This window comes from Pelmatolapia mariae, linkage group LG23 (assembly GCF_036321145.2).
Source record: "Pelmatolapia mariae isolate MD_Pm_ZW linkage group LG23, Pm_UMD_F_2, whole genome shotgun sequence".
In the NCBI taxonomy this organism is placed as follows: Eukaryota; Metazoa; Chordata; class Actinopteri; order Cichliformes; family Cichlidae; genus Pelmatolapia; species Pelmatolapia mariae.
Genome location: NC_086246.1, coordinates 45467634 through 45491377, shown reverse-complemented (window position 1 = coordinate 45491377; position 23744 = coordinate 45467634). Strand labels below are relative to the sequence as shown.

At 37.7% G+C, this 23744-nt stretch overlaps 1 protein-coding gene across 5 annotated transcripts in view; it reads left to right on the top strand.

The window, feature by feature from the left end:
* The window catches only part of sbno2b (strawberry notch homolog 2b), a 60660-nt gene that overhangs the window by 5302 nt on the left and 31614 nt on the right, over positions 1-23744 (top strand). For 4 of the 5 annotated variants that reach the window (XM_063465930.1, XM_063465929.1, XM_063465927.1 and 1 more), the window contains 3 exons: positions 8621-8847; positions 9567-9655; positions 17957-18080. In XM_063465930.1, coding sequence (XP_063322000.1) covers positions 8740-8847; positions 9567-9655; positions 17957-18080 — 321 coding nt within the window. In that variant the 5' untranslated portion in view covers positions 8621-8739. Of the gene's footprint in view, positions 1-8620; positions 8848-9566; positions 9656-17265; positions 17396-17956; positions 18081-23744 lie in introns of those variants that run through there. The other variant, XM_063465932.1, reaches the window with a different exon arrangement.

Below are 23744 nucleotides of genomic sequence, written 5' to 3'. Positions count from 1 at the left end.
TGGAGTTATAAAAAGAATGGATTATGGTAAACATTACTACTTACTAAAGTAACATATTGCAGTACTTTACTGGAACTGCAATTGAATATTGTCTAAGTAATGACATAATACAAGTTTTTGAAATTTTTCTTTTATTGAGGCATTGTGATAAAGATGGCAGTTTTTTGTTTATTCAACTTTTCTTCAAAGTTCCCCCAACCAAAACATCCATGACATGTTAGCTTTTTCTGACAGAATTTCTCTTTTCTCATTACCCAGCCAGTTTCAGTAGATGACTGCAATTCCCGGAGTCTTGGTCTGCTGAAGATCTGTTCCTGTTATAAGGGAGTTCTTCTTTTCCACTGTCGCTGAGTGCTAATTGTTTGGGTTCCCTCTGTAGTATTGTAGGGCCTTTACCTAACATTATAAAGTATGACACATAGGGTTTCTGGATGGGATTACTTTACCATTTTATTCTACTTCAGAATAGTGTAATGCATGGTGACACTTTAAATTTAGATATATATTGTTGCTTTTTCACCTTACTGTCACCCTACGTTTACACAGCAGATCAAAGTGGCTCTGTGCAGTCTCTGCTGCTATCTGAAACACCTGAGCACAATGTGTTATAAGGTGTTTCATGTTCCTCATATAATCTTTCTGTAAATCTCATAACAGTGTATGCTCTTTGACAAGCTGTTCATCAAAATAATCTGTAGTAATTAAATAAAGAGCTTATTGTGTGATGGGGCCACCAAATTGCAACTTTAATTCTGACTGCCTCATCTGGGACTTGTCATATCATACAGTAGGCACTTGTTCTTTGTAATTATTTTCAATTTACAGTAATTTGGTCTTCTGATCACAATGATATAATTTTTTGAACATGCATTGCCTGTCTGATTTATTTTCAGCATGGCTTGTTGGTTTCAAGTAGTGTTGTTCTAGAGTATGAAAGCAGCCTAGTCAGTGAGCCAGCTCCTATGTGAAATAAAAAGGATGAACTGAAGTTCGCAAAGCGACATAGACAGCCAAAGATAAACTCCTGTGAGCTGTGCAAATGGTGCAATATTTTCATGCCTGCCAGATAACTGAGGTCAGTTTGAGTGGAGCAGAGAGTACTGTCTGAACTTGAACGGTGTTAGGGCACAGTTCACAGTCCAGACTATTTAGTTTCCCTGTGCTGCGTTGTTTGCTTGTGAACCATGCATCTGGTAGCTTTTGCTGGATGTTATGACTGACTCTCTGAATAACCATGGCTGAGAGGGGTGGTTATGGGGGTGGAGATTCAGACGCATTGAGCCAGCTGCCTCCAATCAGCAGCCAAATCTCTTTGGGGTTCAGACTGGGTGAGAGGCAATAGCTAACGCCACTGGCTTCCATGCACAGGAGGGAGGTGGAAAGAGGAATGGACGTAAGGGAAACTGGGACATGGAGGTATATACACCATATACTGGGTTGCCACACAGCAAGAGGAACTGTAGTGGAAAAAGGAAAACAACAGGGCATTGCTAGAAAGAAAGGAGTTAGGCATAGTGCAATAATCATAATATATTATTTTCATATTGAAATGCAACATTAACTGAGAGGAAAATTTCCTACAACAGTACATATCATAAATGACTTTAAAATGGCGCAAGGAACAATATTTTAAATCAGCTAAGACACATACATGATGAAAAAGTACACTGGCTTTGCTTATATAGGTGTGAGTAAAAATCCTTAAGAAATATCACAAGAAGCAGAGCTTTTTTTTTTTTGCTTTTTTTTTAAATTGGTTTAATATTTTTTTTGTGGGGGAGTAAAATAAGCTGTTGTCTATTCACCTAAAAAGTTTAACCAGAGTAGTCGAGGCAAAAAAACTGTGCAACACTAGCATACGCTATCATCCTTCTATTCTGAGGAAATTAGATGACAGAGGAAAACGGGGCAAAGAGGCAGCTAAGTGGATCGTTCTCTCTTTGATCAAGTCAGCCTTTGATCTATTTCTGGTGAGCTGGTGGTAGAAGTAGAGGGATTTGCTCCTAAATGAGTGCCATCAGGCAACTGTAAAGCATTGTTTTACTCCTTTTTTGCTCTTTTGCTCTTCTTATTATTATCCAAATTGTTTTTGCCCTCACCTTTTTTTTCTCTCCGTTCTCTCCCTGTTCTCCGTTATCGCTCCTTGTTCTTATTTACCACAACAAAGCCATCCTCTCACCCACAAGAGCTCGATTAAGTTCTCGCTTTAAGGATAAATTACTTTAATGTCTCATTCAGCTTGTGTTTGTGGCCACAAAGATATTCATCATCCCGGCAAAATGGTGCTGAATAACCATTTGGAGTTGGTTGATGAAGATGTAATTAGGATTAATTGGTATTCACTTGCAAGCAGCGAAATCTGTGAACCCAGCCTTTCATTTAGAGCAGACCATTCAAATAAATGCCCATTTGTTTTATCAAGGTGTTCCTGTGTGCTGTCCCAGTCCGTAGAGGCTCTTTGATAAATATTTGAACAAGAGAAATGCAGTAACAACAGACTCCTAAAACCAAATTTGTTTCCATTTCCCGACTTTGATAAGACAGCTGATTCAGTTACACCGTCATTCGATCATTATTCTCTATCCAGTGTCCTACTCAGTTACTGGGCTGTTAACAGTCCCTTTACGGCAATACTGAATGGAATTTCCTTTCTGGCAGTGGGAACCGGGAAAGATAGGTAGCTAATGTCTGTGCCCTTCCATGTATGTGCTTAAGGGTTTGCGTCATGTCTGTGCATGTGCACACCGTGTCAAGTATGGACCCTTTGTGTTGAAAAAGGTGCTGATTAATAATGTAGGCTGTTTTGAATGATGGCATCCCGCGTTTCCCTGGGAAGTAACTTGTTCCTTTTATGAATATTTCATCACAGCAACTAATGAATCCAGCCAGTCAAGCCAATCATAACCAGCCAACAGCCCCCTTGCTGCTATGGTGTAGTGTAGCTGGGCCCTAATCATTTCTAACCTGATTACTGGTGATGCTGATGGACTCAGATGGGTCATGAGTAAGTGGTGTACATTGAATTGAATGTTTGTTGTTATCCAGCTTGTTAGTAGTAAAGACAGAGACATACTACAACAGTATACAGAGTGACAGATGCCAACAGAGGGCTGTCTACATATTTCTACAGTACCTGCAATAAATGTGCAGTTACGTTTTTTTTCATGAATCCATTTTTTTACACACCTACCGTTTAGTCAAATAAGCCCCTGGGCTTCACCTAAAAGGTATTGCTGCAAGAAACATAAAAGGGCTATAAAGAGATGCAAAATGACTACAGGACATGCTAAAACCCCAAAGAAACCTGTCCCTATGTCCTAGGGACTGTGTAATGTCCCTATAAGTCCCTAGGACATATAGGGACACCACATGACAACTGTGATGTGGTACTAGATGGGAAAAGTAGGGGACTTTCACAAGTATTTGCCAAGGTGCTTGTTGTCTCATGTAATGTCCATGGTAACTTTGGGAAAAACAGACTCATGTGAAATAATTTTAATTCCTTTTTCCTGGCATTTCCACTCATAGATTTGTCCACACTGGTACTGCAGTGACCTCAGAGGTTCAGCTGCACAATAGCATCAGCTGTGTCTCATCCAGACTGGTTCATCTAGTACTTTTATGCACCTTACTGAGTGCATAGAGCACTTAACAAAACATCTAATAAATATATAGCACGTACAAAGGCATTGAAAAAATTGGTTGACATAATGAGGTTTTGACACCTTGTGAGCCGCAAGGAGCTGATTATGCAAATGTGGTTAATGAATGAAGCACAGCTAAACTTCTGAATATTTCCCATAACCCTACAGAAAAGAAAAGATGATATTAGTATGATTTGAAGTAAAGGAATGCATATTAATGCTACAATACAGGGGATTAACTATGGTGGGTAAACTGCATAACATGGGATATCATTTATTTACTTTTTGCACTGGTCTTGGTCTTGAAAACATGATATGGCGCATCTGAGATATCCTGTTTTCATAAAGGAAGATATTTATATATTACTAGACGTAAAAATGTATTAAGATAATGTCTACAAAGTTACTTCATGTAAAGCATAGAGCATTATTTCATTATGAGTCAGGAAGAGAAAAAATCACTGTTTGTGAAATTCTGATTGTCAGTATCAACACTCCACATGTGAGTTTTCATTTGTTAAGTGAGGTGGCACACGCGCTAGGCAGGGTGGTGCTTCTCCTCGTGAGTGTTAATCGTGATTTACCAGCTTAAGGAAGTCACACTTCCCTGGATGATCTCCATGTGCTCTGGCAGCCACAAGGCCACCAGCAGTCAGTCAGCTAGTTCAGTATATACCAGACTGCCTTTTCACTCTCATTATTGGTACTTGCAAGCTGATAGTGGATGGTGTAACAGGGTGGTGGTGCAAACAGGCAGGCACATATCATGTCTTGGAAATATTGTTTCTGAAAATGACACTAAATGTCCACATTTGTGAAAGGGCTGTTTGCTTATGGCAAAAAACATGCCTATGAGTTTTTCTGTCAATTCTGTGATAACAGTTATGAGTAACAAGATAACTAAGAAAAATCATGCTTTTGCTAAACTTTTTAAATGGCCAAGCAGCAGCAAGCACACATGTCTCAGGAAAGCTGCACAGAACCCACCAAGAAGATAGAGTGCCCCTACAGGTTCTCCTTTGGAAATATTGTTATGACTTTTACTTCCTTTATCTATATCTTGTTGATTAAAGGCTTTTTTTGAATTATCTTGGGTGAAACAGTGAGTGAGTTGGACTTTTAGGGAATTGCCAAAGTGCACAACTGTAAAGAAAAAATGGTAACTACATTTATTACATAAAGCAAAATGCAAATTTATGGTTAAACAATAATCGTATATGAGATGTCTTGTTTTTACAATTATTAGAAGCCAAAATTATATTTAAAGAAAAATCACATCTTTCTAGTTTGTAGTCCCTTAAGTTAATAGTGTGGATTTGTTTCAGGTTTTAAGGATTTTGCAAATGCTGCAGATGAAATGGCCTAATTTGTTTTTAGTGAGCTCTTGCATCAGACCACCCAGGAAGAGGGAGGGAGATGGACTAGGAGACTCACATGGGAGAGGGCTGCACAAAAACCAGCAGTAACCTCTGACTTAATTAACAGATTTAAGAGATTACACTGCAGAGTGCTTGCTTTCACTTGCTCTGTTACATTTTTTGTAGGACATTAACCTTTTTTTTTCTTTTTTGCAGCACCCTGTATCTTAAAAAAAGAACTGCATGAATTGTGTATGTTAAGGAAACTCCTTGTGCCCCTTGCATTACAGTGGACATTTTTTGTTTTCAGCCCTCTTCCTTCTGCAGGTAGCCCTCTTCATCACACCCCTCTTCCTCTCTGCAGGAGTTAGGAGTAGTAGGGGAGGTTTCTGTTTTCCGGTAATGAGAGACCTTACAGGAAGGGCAGATCTGGGACCACAGTTACAATGATCAGTATCGATTATCCTCTGGAGCTCTCTGGAGGGGGAAGGGGGGACGAGAGACATTTTCTGTTGCTAAGAGACAGTAACTGGCGTGGCACTAGTGGGTGACGTGGGTTTAGGTGGTAGGGGGGACAAGAGACAGGGCATTATGGGAAGCAATTCTGCCTTTTAAATCAATGAGAAAATGCATTGGTGGGCTTAGGCTAGTATTTGAAGATGAAGAGGGCTATGGAACGATGGAGCTCCTGTCTGCTAAGGCTAATGAGGAAGACTGAGTGGTTTTAGCTATCACAATTCTCGACTTAGATCAGTGTGCTAGCTAACAAACATCTTCTATACTATGATGTTAGTAAGGAATTACATAAATGCAGTAACTGTAGTTTCATGGACATCATTTCAGAACAGCAGAATTCTAAGTGCTACATTGTCTGACATCTAATGGTTAAAAGCAATAAAAACTGCTCCAACCATTCGCCCTGCTTCTCGTGTGTGCTTTTTTGAACTTTGGTTCTTTGTGGAGAACGCTGCTGTTGTTTTACTTGTGTTTAGAAAAACTTTACATCCCATCAGTACTGGATTTTTAAGGACTCTTGTGTTTCTATATCATCTGTGTTAGTCTCTTTATCTGCTAGCCAAAAACCTATGCAAATGGACACCAGTGCAGTACCATAAGGCCCGCATGTTTCAGCAGAACGTTGGTATCGGCTATGTTAACTGATACTATCAGCAATTAAAATGACATCATTGTAAGCAGGCGATGTTTATGTGTTGTGTTACATCCATTTTTTGGTTGGCTAAAAGTAGGGTAATGAAGGGCTGAAAGAGCTTAAAACTGTGTTTTTATAATAAAGATTTATTTGTTTCCCTGCAACCAAAAGGGGATAAAATAAGAACAAAAATAAAGAAATAAATACTTCAGTATTGGGCATTGGCCAAACATGATGGAGCCATAATGTCACAGCTGAGTTAGTGATGCCGAATTGGTTAGAAAATGGAATGGTGCACAACAACTGCAAGCAAAACCAAAGCGTGGCGTGCACTAGGAGCTGTGATGACACTTTTGGCGTGCATTTGCAAAGCACTGTCCTTACGTTGCTACACTAAGTAGATTTATGCAACACCAGCATGTCCTCACAAGGCTCCCAGTACACAGTCCCTGACTCCCTTGCCTTGCTTTTGTCTCCCTGCTTTGAGCTGCACTTTCTAGGGTGAAATCCGGCCATACATATTCAAAAAATATCTAATTTCCTTTTGTTTCAGACCTCCTGCCTAGGAAATTTGCCAGTTGGTTCTTTGCATTGGGCTCCCCCCCCATTTGTTTCACCTTTATCCAGACAGTATCACACAGGCAGCCCGAAGTGGAAAATGGCCTCCCTTTGTGTGTATTGGCTCTGCTAGTGGTGACTATGTTGGGCCAGGCCTCTGTCTATGTCACACACACTGACTTGCACACACTCGGACACACAAAGTCCTCCTTATTTAGACCCTCATGAACTCTATTAGGATTTATTACCTCAGCTTTGTCCCCAGTGAACATGTCTGGTCTGTGTTCCAGATTGGGGGCAAACTGGAGGAGGGAATGAAGGAAGGACAAGGGGAAGGAGGGTAGCAGTTTGAGTAGTAGTGTTTCTAATGTAACACAGACATGCTTTGTAAAGTGCTAAAACATTGGATCCCATCTGGTGAGATTCATTAGAGATTTGTTAGGCTTGTGGACTTTAAGTAGCAAAAAACTGAGTTTAGTTTGATATATTGTTTATGTAATCTAGTTGGAAATCGCAGTTTATGGGTTTTGATCCCATATGAGAGAAAAGAGGTACATCTGTTCTCTAAAATATACAGAGATGTTATACTTGATATTAAATAATTTACATGTATAATGTATAATAACAATTATTGTGCCGTATTCAGTTTTGCAATCGCTCAGATGCTTTTCCATTCAGGTTTTCCCTTTGTTTATTTTTGTTGCTCTGTGTGTTTAAGATTGACAGTCTTAAGTTATAGGCTTTATAGCATTTTAGGAATCTGTCTGTCAAGACGGATATACCTGTCATTATGCTGCACATCTACGAGTTGAGTTGTAAGATACACATATTTTACGACATGAAAGGTCTTGTGAGTACACACTATTGGTGGTTTTACTGGCTGGAATTTGGCTTTGGGGGTTACTGAATGTGTAAGCACTGGTCCTCATACAGCAGTCAGTCTGACACTCAGCGGCAGAAAGCTGTGCCATTTTCTGTTAATTCTGAACATTTGTTATACAATAATAAATCAAACCAATAAACACAACTGGTTTAAACATAATTTATTATAATTGATTTTCTTTTATTTATTTTGGACCACCAAAAACCATGTCTGTATTAAATACTATTATGTTATGTTTGTTATTTAGCTTGTGCTCCTTATAAGTTTTCATTATAGTTTTATCCAGCGCAGTGCACACTGCCGTGAACCTCTGGCCATGATTTTAATTGGTTCTGTAATGAATGTGGAATCTTCAGTGATGTTGGATGACAACCAGCTAATGAGGACTGTCCATCAATAAATATCTGCTCAAACTCTGCATTATGAATAAGATTTGAATTCAGTTTGTGTTCTGACAAATGTAGCAGCCCTAAAGTGGAAGGCCAATTGCTTTTTAATTTATCTTCATATTACCATTTTATCATATTTTGTAAATCATTTTAGTGCTTTATGACATATTTGAATTTCTCTCTATTTTTCTCATAAACTGGACTCTGTTTATATGGCTATGCCAGACATAATAGTCTTTCTAAAACATATTTTTAATGACATGGTTTTATGCATGGCGTTTGTTGAATAAAAAGAACAAAACTAAAATTACAAAACATGTATAACTGTCAGATTATATAAAATGGGGTTTCCATTATAGGCTAGTCTAAGAGCCTTTTCTCTGTGTATCCATCACTGCAGTTCCACATGGACCAAATACTTCAGTTTGAGATTTTCAGCTTTTTTATTGCTAAATCTGACTTTAAATAAGCCATTAAGCCCACAGTTTCTGCTGATTTTCATGGCTTATTTATCTTTAGACCATCTTCCTTGATTTTATTAATTACCATATTTGCAGCGAAACTGCTGGACAGCTTTTTTCTTGTTGCTGTCCTCTTCATTTCCTATGTGTCTCATCCATTCCTACTCTCTTTTTCAGGTCATGGACTGCATTTGCCCTTGTTAAAAGCCCTATTTCACACACAGCCAGCACGTGAGTGGTGGTCGGAAAGTCCATAGTTTAAGTCGGCTGGTGGTCATGAGTGAAGCTGTGGTCTGATGCCCACCCTCACCTCAGCGATGGCCATGGACGGGGAGAACTACCTGCATCCAGAAGGCCCTCAGCTGGACAACAGCTTGTTCTCTGTAACCCCCTCTAGCATGGAGGTGTGTTTGCATTTTTATATATAGGCCTATTTGCATAACCTCCATGGTTTTTCTTCTTTTATGTTTCACTTCTTTAATATTTTTCAAAAAGGCAAAATAGATAAATAAAAGAGCATGTTGGTACTATTTGGAAATGTGTGGCATTTTGCTGCAAATGTAGTTGGATAATCACTTGAATTTTGCTGATCATCTTAACAGATCCAGAAGATTGTGCTTAAATACATAATCAAACAATCACATTTTCTAATGGTGTATTGTGTACAGAAAACTAAATGATTCCATTAAAAAGTGATGAAAGCAGGCTTCCACCCTTTATGGCTGTGATGGGATTATGATTGCTATTCCTGAGAATTTCTTTAAAAAACAACAAAAAAAAACACCATACGTGAAACTGAAACTTTCCACCTCTCTAGATTACACTAAGGGTGAATGTTATTGAGTGCTGTTGAAATCACCTATTAATGGATTGCGCAACTACAGTGAAACATTTTGAAGTCATTCCCAGGCATTCTTTGCCATCAGCTGCAGTATTCACTTCTTGGTGGGGTAAAGATGGGATTTATCTAAACAAAGTATTTTGTTTTTAGTATAACACATAGCAAAGTGCTGTTAATAGTATTGACTTATATTAAATTTGGACCAAGAGGAGAACCTTTCCTGTGTGTGAAAGTCCTAATGCTGCTTTAAATGATAAGTCTTTTTTTTATCTTTCTTTTTAGAGTTCAATATTTCCCACCCCCACTGCCTGGCCCCTCTCTTCTCACCAGAGTGGATACAGCATACACTGCCCTATGCAGTCTGGAAATCAGTAAGTTACAAGCACAGTTTACAGTATCTTCAAAGTGAATGCTCCATCACAATTACCATATTCAGTAGGGGTGTAGTAGCACATGTATTTCTCTTGAACTGTTCAGAAAGCAGGGTTGGGTATGAAATGCTCTTTGTTTAATGTTCCCTAGGAGCCTAACAGTTATTGCCAGAAGACTATTTATATCAAGCAAAGTCTACCCAGCACCTTTTGTTGATGCTCTAGATGTCTTTTTGGGTTTACTAGTTTATCTGAGTTAATTATGAATATGTTTTATTCTTTTTAATTGAAACATTTTTGATAATTGAATAATGATTTATTCACATTCTCAATGAAAAAAAAGATATATACTTGACAGTTAGTAGCACTCTAAGCACAGAATGCAGCATCTGAGTGCTGAATGCAGTCTGAAACCAAAGTTCAGACCAAACCCTGAATTTCAAATGCTGTTACACCCCTAATGTTAAGCATTCAAAACAGGCAGTTTCCTGGTTTCCAAGTTTCACACATGAACTAAAAAAATGCACTAGCAGTCTAGGGACTTAAATTATTATAAGTTTTTCCTCATGTCGGTGTATTTGATCAATGCATGCGTCCCTGAGACAGTGACATCCACATAACACACAATCACTTCCACACATTTAAATGTGGTCAGTCAGTCAGAATGACATTTATATTTGTGTATCCTACAGCAATACATATAAATATAAAAAGAGCAAAAATTGTGAAAGATTTTTTTAGAATTGGTCAAATATAACTAGGTAAGTGTATGATGGTGCTTAAACTCAGTTATGTATGATTTACTATTAATCGGGTAAACTTGAGGGAAATATTTGTATATATTTGATAAATATAAACCTTTAGGCCCACCTTAACATGAAATTATCATTTAGATGCATGTGAAAGTGTCTCAATGGGCACATAACTTTTGAAACCTCCAAAGCTGATTGATTTATTTATTTATTTATTTTTTTCACAGCTGATCACATTCTCATTCTAACACTCAACCACCAGCTCAGACCACTGGGCAGGTCTTCTTTATCAAATCTCTTTCATTTCCCGTAGTGAGTGGCCCAGTGTCAGCCTTAACTGCAGGATCTCTCAGTGCTAAATGAACGTTTTCTCCTAAGTTGTGCATGTATAAAGTTAAAGTGGAATCAAAAGGCTGCGTAACATCTTGTTTTTGTTGGCAGAAAGCGCCACAGTCGTTATCACTGACTGCACTCCATGCATTTAGCCACAGCTGTGCACTCAGGAACATTTTGACATTTTAATCTGTTAAAGATCAGGTGCACTTTGTATAAGCACTCTGATATAAAAGGTCATATGTACCGTTTATACATCTGTGCAGTATGGGTTAGCATTTTTTTTAAGCAGAATTGTTTAATTCTATGATACGTGCTAAATATTAGAGCAGTCATTATGGTTCTTTCTTGCATCATAAAAACTGTCTATGATAACTATCAGGGTCTTGCAAGTGATATCGTCATTAGGCTTTTGCTTTAACCAGTCCAAACTTAAAAACTGTGTACATTAAATCTGAGAATTGAGTGGGCTTGTATACAGTATCTATTTTGTGATTCAGTGGATAGTGACTTGTTATTTTAAAGATGAATTTAGTCATCACCAAGATTGTGTCATATTGAAGATAACTGAAGAAGTCTTTGTTAAAGAAGTGGTGTTTTCTATTGTTATTGCTGTCAGTGCAGTGCATCTTTGAAAGTTCAAGTGCCAGATGACGTTGAAAGCAGGGTCTGTGGTTTTCAAGTTCACTCAAAGTGGAATTTTCTGACATCAAGCTGCGTTTACAACACTCTTATCTCACTCTCTGTTTTACAATGTACAATACAATCAAATTCACAAGGGGTCTGTGGTTTATTGCAAGATTGGTTTGATTGAATTTCAACCAGTTCTTCAGTACTGTGTTTTAAGGACCCCTCATTTGAGGAAGTCTTTGTGTACTCTCAGTTTTGTTTTAGAGTGAAGTGGCTGACTGGTTTTTAGAAGAACCAAGTGTTTGATCAAGAGATTTAATTCATGTTAATCATTCCTGCTGGAGCACTTCAAAAATTATTCAGTCCTGCTCCTAGTTTATTTAATGGCTCAGTATCACTAAAATAAAAATAGACAAAGAAAAAAAAGTCACTAAGAAAAGTTAGTGGTTGCTTGATTATTACATTTAATTTTTCTTTCAGATTTGGTGACCAGTTTTAAGTAGTTGCAGCATTCAAGGTTGCTCAGTGTGCCTTCACCCTCAACCTGTGGGCGACCACTTTAAATTGCAAAGCAATTACTCAATTCCCTTTGTGGGAGGAAACATGTCTAAAACAATTGTAGTCCAACTCAGATTGAATGCAGTCACTCTTAACAAATTGGCGACGGTTTGAAAATAATTTCCATCGAATTCATTAATGCAGATGAATTCATTAATTGCCTACAAATTGCACTCAGTCTGCGCTGATCAGTGCATGTGATGTGCAATATGTGTGTCTCTTTGCAATAGGGAACTTGGCTTACCTGGTTGTATTCTGATGCAAGGTTGTAGAGTTTCTGTCTCCTTTTACAGTTAAATTACTGTCCTACATTAAGCAATGTCACTACTCCACTATCTGCGGAGGAATTCCCTTATTTCCATTTCAGATCACTTGGGTTCTGACTGGACTCTTAATGTAAATAGTTTCTGTAATTTCTCTGTAGATGGAGCCAGAATTGCATAAGATTACAAAAGATTGATGATTTTCTTTTGCCAATTTATCACAGTTCATCGCTGTATTATCACAAACTGCTGCATGTAATTGCCAGCTTGACCCCATTCAATCTCAAACTGACTGCAGGCTGGCTCTGTATTATTGCTGTGTTATTGCTGCCTTCCCACACCAAAGTTACTTTGAAGATGGTAACTGACTGCGAACAGTCACAGTCGTGGTTCTCTGTCTTTAAAGCAACCATTTCAAAGGCAACACGAGTTTCCCAAGTTTGAATGTGGCATGAGTAAACAGGACAGAGGACTTAACCTCCAGTTTCTGCATCTCTACATTACCCTGCTAATTTTTGATGTTCAGTGTGGCACGACCCTGTGTGTGTTGCTTCTTTTGAAGGATCCTCAGGTTACAGAGCAGGCTGCAGCTGAGTATGATTGACTTGCTCTCCACAGTCAGGATGAAACTGATTGGTGTCGAAAGCCCTCAGCTGTCCACTCACATTGCTACTGGGCACAAGCTGAGAAGTGAATAGCTCACATGACCCCATTGAGGAAAAATGTGAATGGACCAGTGCTCTGTTTACACAGATTGATGGACTGGCTGACTGATTCTGCCCCTGCGCAGCAGAAATGATCCTTATAAAGAGTGATAAAAACATCACCTAGCTTCTAGTGACAGTTACAGCAGGAGGAAGTTCATTTTAGTATTAGAGCTTACTAAAGCATACATCTCATTATAGTAGCTCTGGAGATGAGTTTTATATGAAATGTGGAGCACTTGAGAATATGTGAATTGTCTGTGATTAATCTGTGTGCTTTGGGTTGTAGAAAAACCAAGGCACTTTCTCACCCATTGGGAATATAATAAAATCCAGAATAATAGGAGTGTGTTTGATTTAGGGCTCCGTTTTGGCACATGCTCATCACTGGTGAACAAGCATTTTTTGTGTGTGTGTGTGTGTGTGTGTGTGTGTGTGTGTGTGTGGGGGGGGGGGGGGGGGGGGGGGTAAAAGGGGTACTGTAAAGGTTATGCGCTCACTTGCACCATTACCTACTTTGTATCTTGGTGATTTGTTATTCACTTAACTTAGTGGAAAGTTGCAGTACAGCATGTACTTTGCAAATTAAGCAGCATATTGCAGTGAGTTTTCCTGATAGGGCTTGCTGTCCACCTACTTGAAGCAGGTTAACAGCTCAGCAATTCTCTGTTCTGTAATATTGTTCAAGCTGGTTGCCAGCAGAGACATTGAGGTACAGGCATAAGCTACTAGCTGCAATAGAATAGCAAGAATCACTCCGCTAATAATGCTGTATTTCTCAATTTATCATTATCTGGCCTAAACATGTATAATTAAATTATAAAGACAAGAAAAGGATAAATTAAGAGTTGTGTGTGAGTTCATAGCTTACCAAATAGAAGGCAACAGGTCATTCTCTCAACTTAAGTTAATTATATCTACTGTCCAGCTGCAATTTCACAGAACTACTTCACTGTCTCTTAATTTTATCTATTAATTTATTTACTGATGGAACCAGCTACAGACTCACAGCATAGGTTATATGAACAAAACACTGACCTGTTAAAATTTACCTTTTTATTAACACACAGTGATAGCAGTCTTACCTGGGTATCTTTGTTCAGAAGAACCATGTTCTTTGTCACAGCAGGTTGAAATTTTGGAGGGGGCGGTTTGCATTTGCATGTAAAGCTGTGAAATATGAAATGAACATTAGCAAAAACATTATCTTCTCTTGACAGTTTGTTGCACTGTGGTTTTCATATTTACAACTCTGCATGTCCCAGACAATGAAGAAACTTATTTGTCTGTCCCCACCCTGTATCCTGCTGTGTTATTTTTAGTCATATTGGTATCAACATCACTCTATCTGGCACTAAAGTCTAGGTTACAGAGACAGAGACAACTGAATATTTGTCTTCTCTAGTTATGTGAAGATGGCACATCGTCAAGGCTAAAAATCAAATTCATAAATCCAATTTAAAAAGATCCAAACACTGAAAATATTTCAGCAGTTGCTGCATAGAGATTGCATGGTATGTGTTAGCTTATGCAAAAAAATAAAAATACAGTACAGTCTTTTTGGAGAGACTGTAATTCAGGTGATATTATAGTTATGATTTACAAATTCAAAATGTGTCATATGGCCAATCTTAAACTTTCTGTTTTTAATAGAGACACTCCCTAAGTGTGTCTGTGCATGTGTATGTGTGTGTGTGTACCACAGGCAGATTGTGGGTTGCAACTTCGTCATGATCAGCTCATCCAAACAGCATGAGTGACTGATTGATATCTTTATCACAGGAAACCAAAGATGAAAAATAAAAAACATAACAACATAACACTTATAGTGCATACTTGTCCAGCTTTTAAATAATTTGAGTAATACCATTTGTATATGTTTGAACACTCAGTTTTTCACACATCTTCAAAGCCCTGTTTAGGACTTTAAATACTTTAAATACATTCTTTACTTTGTTTTAGAGTTAAAGTTAGGTTAAGGTTTAGGTTTAGTGTAGGTTTAGAGTAAGTTGACTGTTATTCTTGGTGGTAGAACCTGGCGGTCGAGGTTCAGTAATGCATATATCTTAGTCAATGTCCTCACAAAGATGTGATTAAAGTGCCCCACACACATACTCACATAGCAGGTAGTCACTGTAAGGGAAAAACTGGAAACTGAGAACCAATTTTAGAATGAAAGACTCCATTTGATTTTTAAACAGAAGTAGAAACTAATTTTCCGCTCAGTTAAATATTTTCAAGTGATTTAATTACCAGTTTATTGCAGGAATAATGGTTAGGTCTGCCCACACAGCTGCTTTTCCTGCTTTACACAACATATCAGCAATGTACTGTTAGAACACCACAGCCTCTTCATGTTTTATGGATTCATTCATGTAGTGAAAGGATTTTTGATATTTACTTCAAAATTAGCTTTGACCTGCTGCCTGTCTTCTCTGCATTATTTAGCATCTTTAGCACAGTACTACCTAGAGTCACACTGAAGTGTTTCCCAGTGCTATGAGCCAAAGTTCACTGCGGGAGATAAATTTAGAATAGAAATATAGATTAGACTAGAATTGTCCTTTATTGTCCCTTGTTGGAGAAATTTGCGTGTTCCAGCAGCGAAGTGACAGGCAGATGGAGCATGTAGATTTACACTATATTAAAGAATATACAATAAAAAAACAAGAAATAAGAGACTGTATAACATAAGAAAAAAGAATACACTACCGTTATTAAAAATAGCATACTCAGATTCAAAGAAATGTGCTTCCGAGTAGGATCCTTTTTGTTGCTTTACTTCGTGAGATACTCCTAGGAATCAGAGCAGTTGCATGTCTTTGTTTACTCTGTAATCTTGGGCATCCCGTAAATGTTGATAATGATCTCAGATTTTTCTATGGAAGAAGCCGAAAACACTTTAACATCATTGTAAAGTGCTCATGTTTGCTCACAGTAAACAGTTCATGACTACTCCTGAATTGGGCAAAATGTGACAAACTTACCTTTATCTACAATCACTTTCATGGAATCTTACATGAACATTAAATTCCTGTGTTTATTCCCTGTTAGCATAGCTTTAAATATTTATTTATTTATTTTTATTTCAGGATTAATTTTCAAAGTTACTGCAAGTTCCGCACCTCCATAGGAGTTTGCTTTAAGGATGATGTCTTAATCCTGAGGGTATCAGCACTATAGTGAACCACTTTGAAGCTGAAACACATTCTAATGTTTAAATTAAAGAGTGTAGAAAATGACTATAGACTTTTGTACAGTCATTGTTTGAAATGCACATCAGGTCTCATCCTTTAAAGACCCTAATTATGAACTTCTCAATAAGTAAGGGGCGCAGGATGCCAGGAAGTAATTTATCTGAAAACCTAACAATAAACATAATTCTAACAAACTTGTAAAATCGCAATAATTGAAAGACAGTTGAGATAACTGCACACTAGAACAGAAAACCAAGGTGTGCGGAAAAGCAAAGTTATAGATATTACTATCTATACACAGCTTCAGGCTATGTATGATGAGATAAACAGTAAGTCATTCAGCTACTTTAGCTGAGAGACCCTCACTAGCTTTGTGTTATTGGAAGGCAGCTTATGCTGTCCTGCCAAGACTTCTGTTGTAATAATATCACACTCATATCACTGTTTGCTAAGGGGATTTCCAGTGTGGATGGTTGTTACTATTCACGGTGTTTTCTGAGAACTAACCATGTTCTTTACCTTTTTTTTCTCATTTATATTTATCGCCATGATTAATCTGTCTTTTTCCATTGTGTAGGCAAACTACTTGTTCTCACACTAACTCCCCATTTACTTGATTGAGGAAAAATAAGTTTAACAAAGACCTCATTGTTGTCTTGTTTTGTTTTTTTAAGTTAACCTACTTATCAGCCAGACACCCCTTTCTTACGCAAAAATTCAAATGAAAAATCGATGGCTGCGTAAGTAACCAAGTGAGAGAATTGGTTATATAAAACAATAAACAAGATAAAGATAACATATTCTCAGCAAATACTGAATGTGTGACCACGTACAATCTCAAATATTGAATATTTGGCAACATGTCGTTTTGTTGTTCATTAATAAATCAGAGGAACCATGTGTCCATAGTTTTGTTTCCTTATACTGGCTTAGGGCTGCCCTTTCATCCCCTTGGTGGGTTTTGAACTTAAATCAATCAGGCCTGCTGATCTCTGGCTTGTAGAGCCAAATCCTTTGAATAGATTTGGACGTCTCCAATCCTTCAGTTCTGAGCCCTGGAACATGATTGGGTGAGAGGAATATGGGACGGTCCTTTTATAGTTCCACCTTTACAAGGGTTTAGTTTTGCTTTCATTTTGACTGAGCTTTTACCACTCATAGACTAGTAAGCTTGTTGCGTTATGATGACTTGTACTCAGGAAGAAACTGAAAATATCTCAGGAGTTCTATTGGACAGTTTCAGATATTAGCACAAGGGACAAAGTGAAGGTTGTTATTCGGGAGAAATGGATCTTTGAAACGGGTAGGAGCTGCTCTTATTCTCTGTACTTAGACTTTCTGTTGATAGCTCTCGCTTACCCTCTGGGTTTTTCTAATCTTGTCTATCTCTGCCTGTCTGTCCCGAGATACATGTTTAGCTTGTTTCTTTTAATACCTGGTGCCTGTTTTTTGTTATTATTTATTTACTAAGACAAAGATTTCAAGAGTTACAAGAGACTAGATTGGGCTTAAAACTAGCTTGAAAATGCCATAAGGGAACAAACTGAAAGTGTTACGCCTTCACCTGTTAGGCGTGTCTGGAATTTTAAAAAATGTTTTGTAACGCAGTATTATAATTTTAGACCATTAACTTTTAGTTAGACAATACTAAATAACAAACAGTACCCGGCACGCTTGTCTTGGAGTACTTTGGTGTACTACTTAAATGTCAGCTTCACATGTCTGCTACTTACTGTACAGGTATAAAAGCCTGTGAACTTTGGCAGCTTTAAGGTGTTTGTAGCTGAATGAGTATAAACCTTGTTATTATTTGAAAAAGCTATGTGTAACAGTTAAACAGACTAAACTTTGTCTTTCTTTCTAGGCAGTACCACTTAAACGGCAGAGCTTTCACCAACATTCCAGATATGCAAGTGGATATGTACCCGGGAATCTCTGACATGGACTTTCCCAGCCTCAACTTCTCTAGGAATGGAGAGTTCACCCAGGTTGGTTTTTATTTAGCAGTTGTACATGCTGACCTACAGATGGTCTCACCGGAACAGTTTTTATTTCACAAGTCTTTGGAAATCTACTGAAGAAAGGGTGGACGATTTTTCCAAAAGATGTTCCCTCATTTGCTGGATTTGTGATGATATTGGAATGGCTTCAAGAATCAGCATGAAGATAGTCTTATAAATACAGAAAGATGTATTTGTCTTGCAGTTTTGTTTTGAGTTTTTTCGTTTATTTGTTTTGTCTACCACTCTCATTTACTCGCTCATCATAGGGAAGGACCATACCTCCCACTCACCCCTTTCATCTTGCCTTTCATGTGTATTAAGTTGAGCCTTAATTTACCGTAGGGAAACCTTATTAAAGCCTGGTGTTGTCTAGACGACTGCAGCAGCACCTGCCCAATTCCTGTCAAGGCATGTCATTAATAGGAAGCTATAATTGTGTGATCGTCTCTTCTATGGTTCTGTGCCTTTAGAAGTCGGCGTTTTAGTCATGCTTCAAATCATTTTACACATATTAAGCATCTTAGAAAGTCCTGGAAGTTTTTTCATCTACTGTGAATTATTTCAGTGCCTGTGAGACTATGCTTAACTTGGACATTCATTCAAAAATGGGAAATACTTAAACAGGGGCATTGAAGACACAGACTTCTACCCATACCCATTACTTTGCATCATTTGCATTTTCTATTTCTAAGTACTTTTGTGTCCATTCAGCCAGTTCTTTATAGCTAGTATTGTATGAACAGGAGCCATTGTAATTGCACAGACCAGTAAATTTCTAATCTGAATCCATTTTGAGTTTATGAGTGTCATTATGGAACCACAATAAAACACAATATGCTATGATGATGAGTTTTAAAGAAGAGAGCCACTAACTAGAGAAGGCATAGCTGTCAGGGCTTTCCTTAGTCCAGCATAAAGCCAAAGCAGCCACAGTGGTGGCTCAAGATAAGGGATCTTTGCTTTGCATATGCATTTTTTCTATAACGTATTTCCTCATTATGTCCCTACGAGGCTTTACCTCTTTAAACAGTAGTTCTAATAAAAATGTAGAAAATGCAGATTGTAAAAAATAATAATGTTTTTCAATCCTGGTGCATAAAATACACTTCTGGACATAACTGTAATTAATTGGACAAACCTATCTTTTGTCAGAAGAGATGCTAGAACAGCTCCTTGCAGTAGCAAATTGACAGCATAGCCTGGCCAGTGAACAATGTATTGTCTTTAGATAAAACCATGCATTTACATTCTATGATAAAGAAATCATAGAATAAAAAATTCAACTCAAATAAAAAAATTCTAATATAGCTTTTGCTCAGATGTTTTGCATCAACCAGAAAAACTTAAAGATCCTAAGTACATTTAATGAATGTGCACATTATAGGTACGTTATGACAAAGCTGCAAGGATAATTCAGAGTTTTTTGTTGTTGATATCCAGTTTCCAGACACATCATTTGTAGTCCATTATTACTAGCAGTTTCAAATGAAGCACAAGCAGACACAGAATCTATACGCAAGAGTTTCACTTCATGTTTGGCTCCAGATGTTTGAATGAGTCTAATAATTCTCTCTCTTTTTTTTCTTTTTTCTTTTTTTTAAAAAGGCAAAGTTTTATTGGTTTGTAAGACTGGTGGGAGGGGTTTAAAATCAAAAGCTACACATGTCATATATTATACAAAAGAAAGTGACGTGTCATGCGCGTGTATTGTAGTGCTTACATGGATTGTGTGATTCATGTGGGGTTTCCCTAGTTTTCCAAATGCATGTTTTAGCCTGTCTGGATTGAGCTTTCTTCTGTAAAGTAATCATACAGGGCTCCTGAGTGTATGTCTAATTATCTGTAGGTACATAATTAGAAAACAGTTGTTGTGAGATTTAGTTTAGATTACCTCTTTTCACAAGCAGTAAGTAGTGGAGATTTGTTTTCGTGGTGTCAAAAATATGTGATGTTAGAATGCTTGCTTGTGCCTGTTTGCGGCAGCGAGATCTTTTGTGCTTATATTGTGCTTTCTCAGCTCTTCTTTCTGGTTTTAGACACTCCCTGCCATGTGAGGCATGGGGGAGAAAATGTAAGTCATGGGGTCATCATGACTAATCTGCCAACTCACACTCAGCTCACTTCATCCTCCATTTCATTCCCCCATTCCGTGGTGATCCTGCCATGTTTTTCCTCTGTCCATCTACAATCAGAAAGCGGAATTTCTTGTTTTTTCCCCCGCACTGTTGATTCATGACAATACAGAAAACATTTAGGCATATTTGACTAGGCAGGGTTTTTGATGGGATCGTTTGGTTTTGTCAAGTGACTGCCGTGTTTACCTCAGCAATTTCTTTGTTTCAGTTACAGCTGTAGGGTCATTAGGAAAATGTCTTTTGGTTTGCTGTCTTCCCACAATGTTACAGTTTGTTTATGCAGCTAACCAGCATATGACCAGGAAGTGTAACTCTGGATTGCTGTAATTCTGAAAACAGTTGATTATTTGTGTTAGAATCAGTAGACTTCCTGTTTATATTCCCGTTAATATTATTTTTATATGACTTTTCTCTAAGTTACTAACAAATAAAATGGACATGTGGCCACTGTATTGTGAACAGGATAAGGTTGTTGAAACATCATAACCAGAATCCCCTAAAAGTACACAATGCACATCATAAGTAATTAGGACATATTAAATGTGAGAGATTTAAACAACGGCTGAATAAAATTACTTCACGTTATATGAGCGGAAGCTTTGCCAATATGTGCTGTCTTTCCCTGGAAACTTCCCCCAGAAATAACAGTTGGCATAAAATACCTTTTCTGGGACTTATAGTACCACCAAGAAGCTATAAACTAAGGCATTCTCAAAACAGTCGGCTTGGACACAGTAAAACTGTGATAAACAGTGGAAAAACCATATTGAGGCTAACTTGTATGTACTGGTTTTTATTAACCTCAAGAATTTTAATGCCATTTTTCTTTAGTAGATTCAAACTTGCAACATATTTCCATTCTGCTGACTCTGCTCACTATAATTAGAAAAAAAGAGAGCTGCAACTTTGACAAAAGCGCAACCACGTTTTGAAAGAAAGCTATACCCTTTGTCACAGTGATACATGCATACCTACCAAGCCCAAGTTGTGTAATCTATGGACCTTAAACACGTGAGTCTATGTGACGAAAATCACAATGACAACAGGATTTACTGGAAGACAATAAAGACAAAACTAACCACTCTGGCTAACCTCAAGGAGTGCACATCACGTCAGAAGCAGACCATACTATCATACATACTATATCCTCTATATATACAGTATACCTGCTGTATGTGCACATGTACACACATTGGAGCACATTTAGGCACACTCCTGGTCTTAGTCTCTTACTACATACTCTTGTTCTGTCACTCTGTGTAGTTGCTCTCACTTTTACACACTCATAATACTGCCAAGTACATTTCTAGGAAGTGTGCATTTGCATTGAGTCTTCTTAGTTTTGCTTTTTGTGGAACTGAAAATTTCTTATTGCTAAATAAGTCACACTCAAAATTCCAAACGTGAGTAAGTCTTTAGCCAGCTGTTGGCAATTACCTGTAGAAAGATCAGTGTCTTTGTCTAAGGTGATATAAACACACTATATATGTAGCTAAAATGTGATAACCTCAAAATATCTATATGGGCAGGCAAAGAAAAGTAAAAAGCAAAGAGAAAGATCCTGTTTAGTCTAAGACCCAGCTGAAAAAATGTTAAGGCCCCTTGGTTCCTGAAAGGCATGCTTTTTTTTTTTAAACCTGTGCAACTCTGCAGACCATGAACTGTATCATCACTAAGCTTATATTTTTTGCACACAGGCGTAGTTTAAACCTCTCTGTTGCATTTAAGACTCTCATTTTGTGAATTAAAAAGTGTGTGCAATGCATATAGAAATACCCAGCTAATAGAATTATTTTCATTTGTTTTAAAATATTTGATGATTTTGGTGAATTTGAAAGTTCTCAGGGTGTTTTTGTTGTTTTTCTTGGAGGGGGGCGGAGGGGGGGGGGAGATATGGTGTGGGGTAAGAGGACGATCTTGTTTGTCTTGACTTTCTTTTTTTCTGTGGCAAACCTGTCATGATATAAATCAGTTGGTATTTCTCGGTTACTTCCTTATAAGACACTCCAGCACAGTCATTTGACTGGCCTAGTTTCCGAAGGAGGAAGTCAAAGGTGTTAATTTAAAGGGTTGTTAATAGGTGCACTGTTTTCCGTGAGGACTGTGTGCCTTAATATTAGGTTCGGATAGTTTAACTTCTACTCTCATTTGTTTAGGAACTGAGTATTTCTTAAAAAAAAAAAATTATTGCAAAAGTCAAGTTTTGACTTGCACCTGTGTCTACCTTGCCAGTTAGAGATGATATCATCACAGTGAATGGAAAAATACAATTGTTGGTCCTGTTTGATAAGGGTCATCAAATGATTCAAAGTCATTAAGGGCTAGAATCAAAATCAGATTTGGAAATCAAACCAGCTTTGCTTGTTTGTGGTCTCAGTTAGCACCATTTCACATAGCTTCACATTGGCACTTAGTTTTTGTAAAGCACTGAAAGCAGCTGTGCGCATATGACAATAAGACTATATCCTGATGTTTTGTATGTAAAGTCAGGAATGCATTCATTTGTGTATTTGAAAGGGTCAGCATAAGACTTACAGGCGGCTATCGACATATTTTTGGATTATGTTATTAAATGGCACTTGTTCATATAAGTCATTTAAATGCAAAGTTGATGCACTTCACATTCACCAAGAAGACATAGCTTCTCGTAAACCTTTTATGAGCATGATATGTTTATAGGGTATGTAAACTGTTTAGCCTTATGGGTTAACATTACATCATTAAGCTGTGATACATAGTAGGCTTTGATATTGGCTTGATATTGCCACAACAGTAATATAACTGTTTCATGACTATGTACTTGATCCCGACTGCAAGAGTACAATTTGGAAACTGTAGTTATATAACCCAAACTATTAGTTAATGTCAAGTTGTCATAAAAATGACATTTTTAACTGAGTGACACTTGATGACAGCAGTGATAAACGTTTGAAAAGATTCCACGTTTATGATGGTGTACTTACCTTTCAAATAAAGTGGTACTTCTTTAGGTTGTGATGCAGCAAGGTGTGTTTGTGTGTTTAGGAGTTCTAAAGAAGTACATCAATGATTAATTTCTCCCCAGTGGCCCTCCATGTGAAACGAAACACACGCACACACCCAGACTCACATACATACACAAATTATTCAGAGGATTCCCAGTCATACAATGATGACACCATGGACAGGCGCCACTCTGTCTCTGAGAGCCTGACTCCCCTTCAATTCAGCAAAGATGGACATTACAGTACCTCTCCATGCTTGATATCATGTATTCCTGGAAGCTGGGTGTACAAATAGGCCCCCTGTGTTTCACATAAATCACATTATTTCTCTTTTTAAATACCACAATGTTTTCCTTTATGATGGACTGTTGGACAGTTAACATTGCTCTTGTTTTAGAAAAACTGGCACATTGCTGCCTTTGATAAGCAGTCAGATTCCCAGAATATTGTTTTTTTTTTTGTTGTTGTTTGCATTTTACAATCACACCCCTAGTTCCAGTAAGCAGTAATAACTTTTTATGAATAGGTGT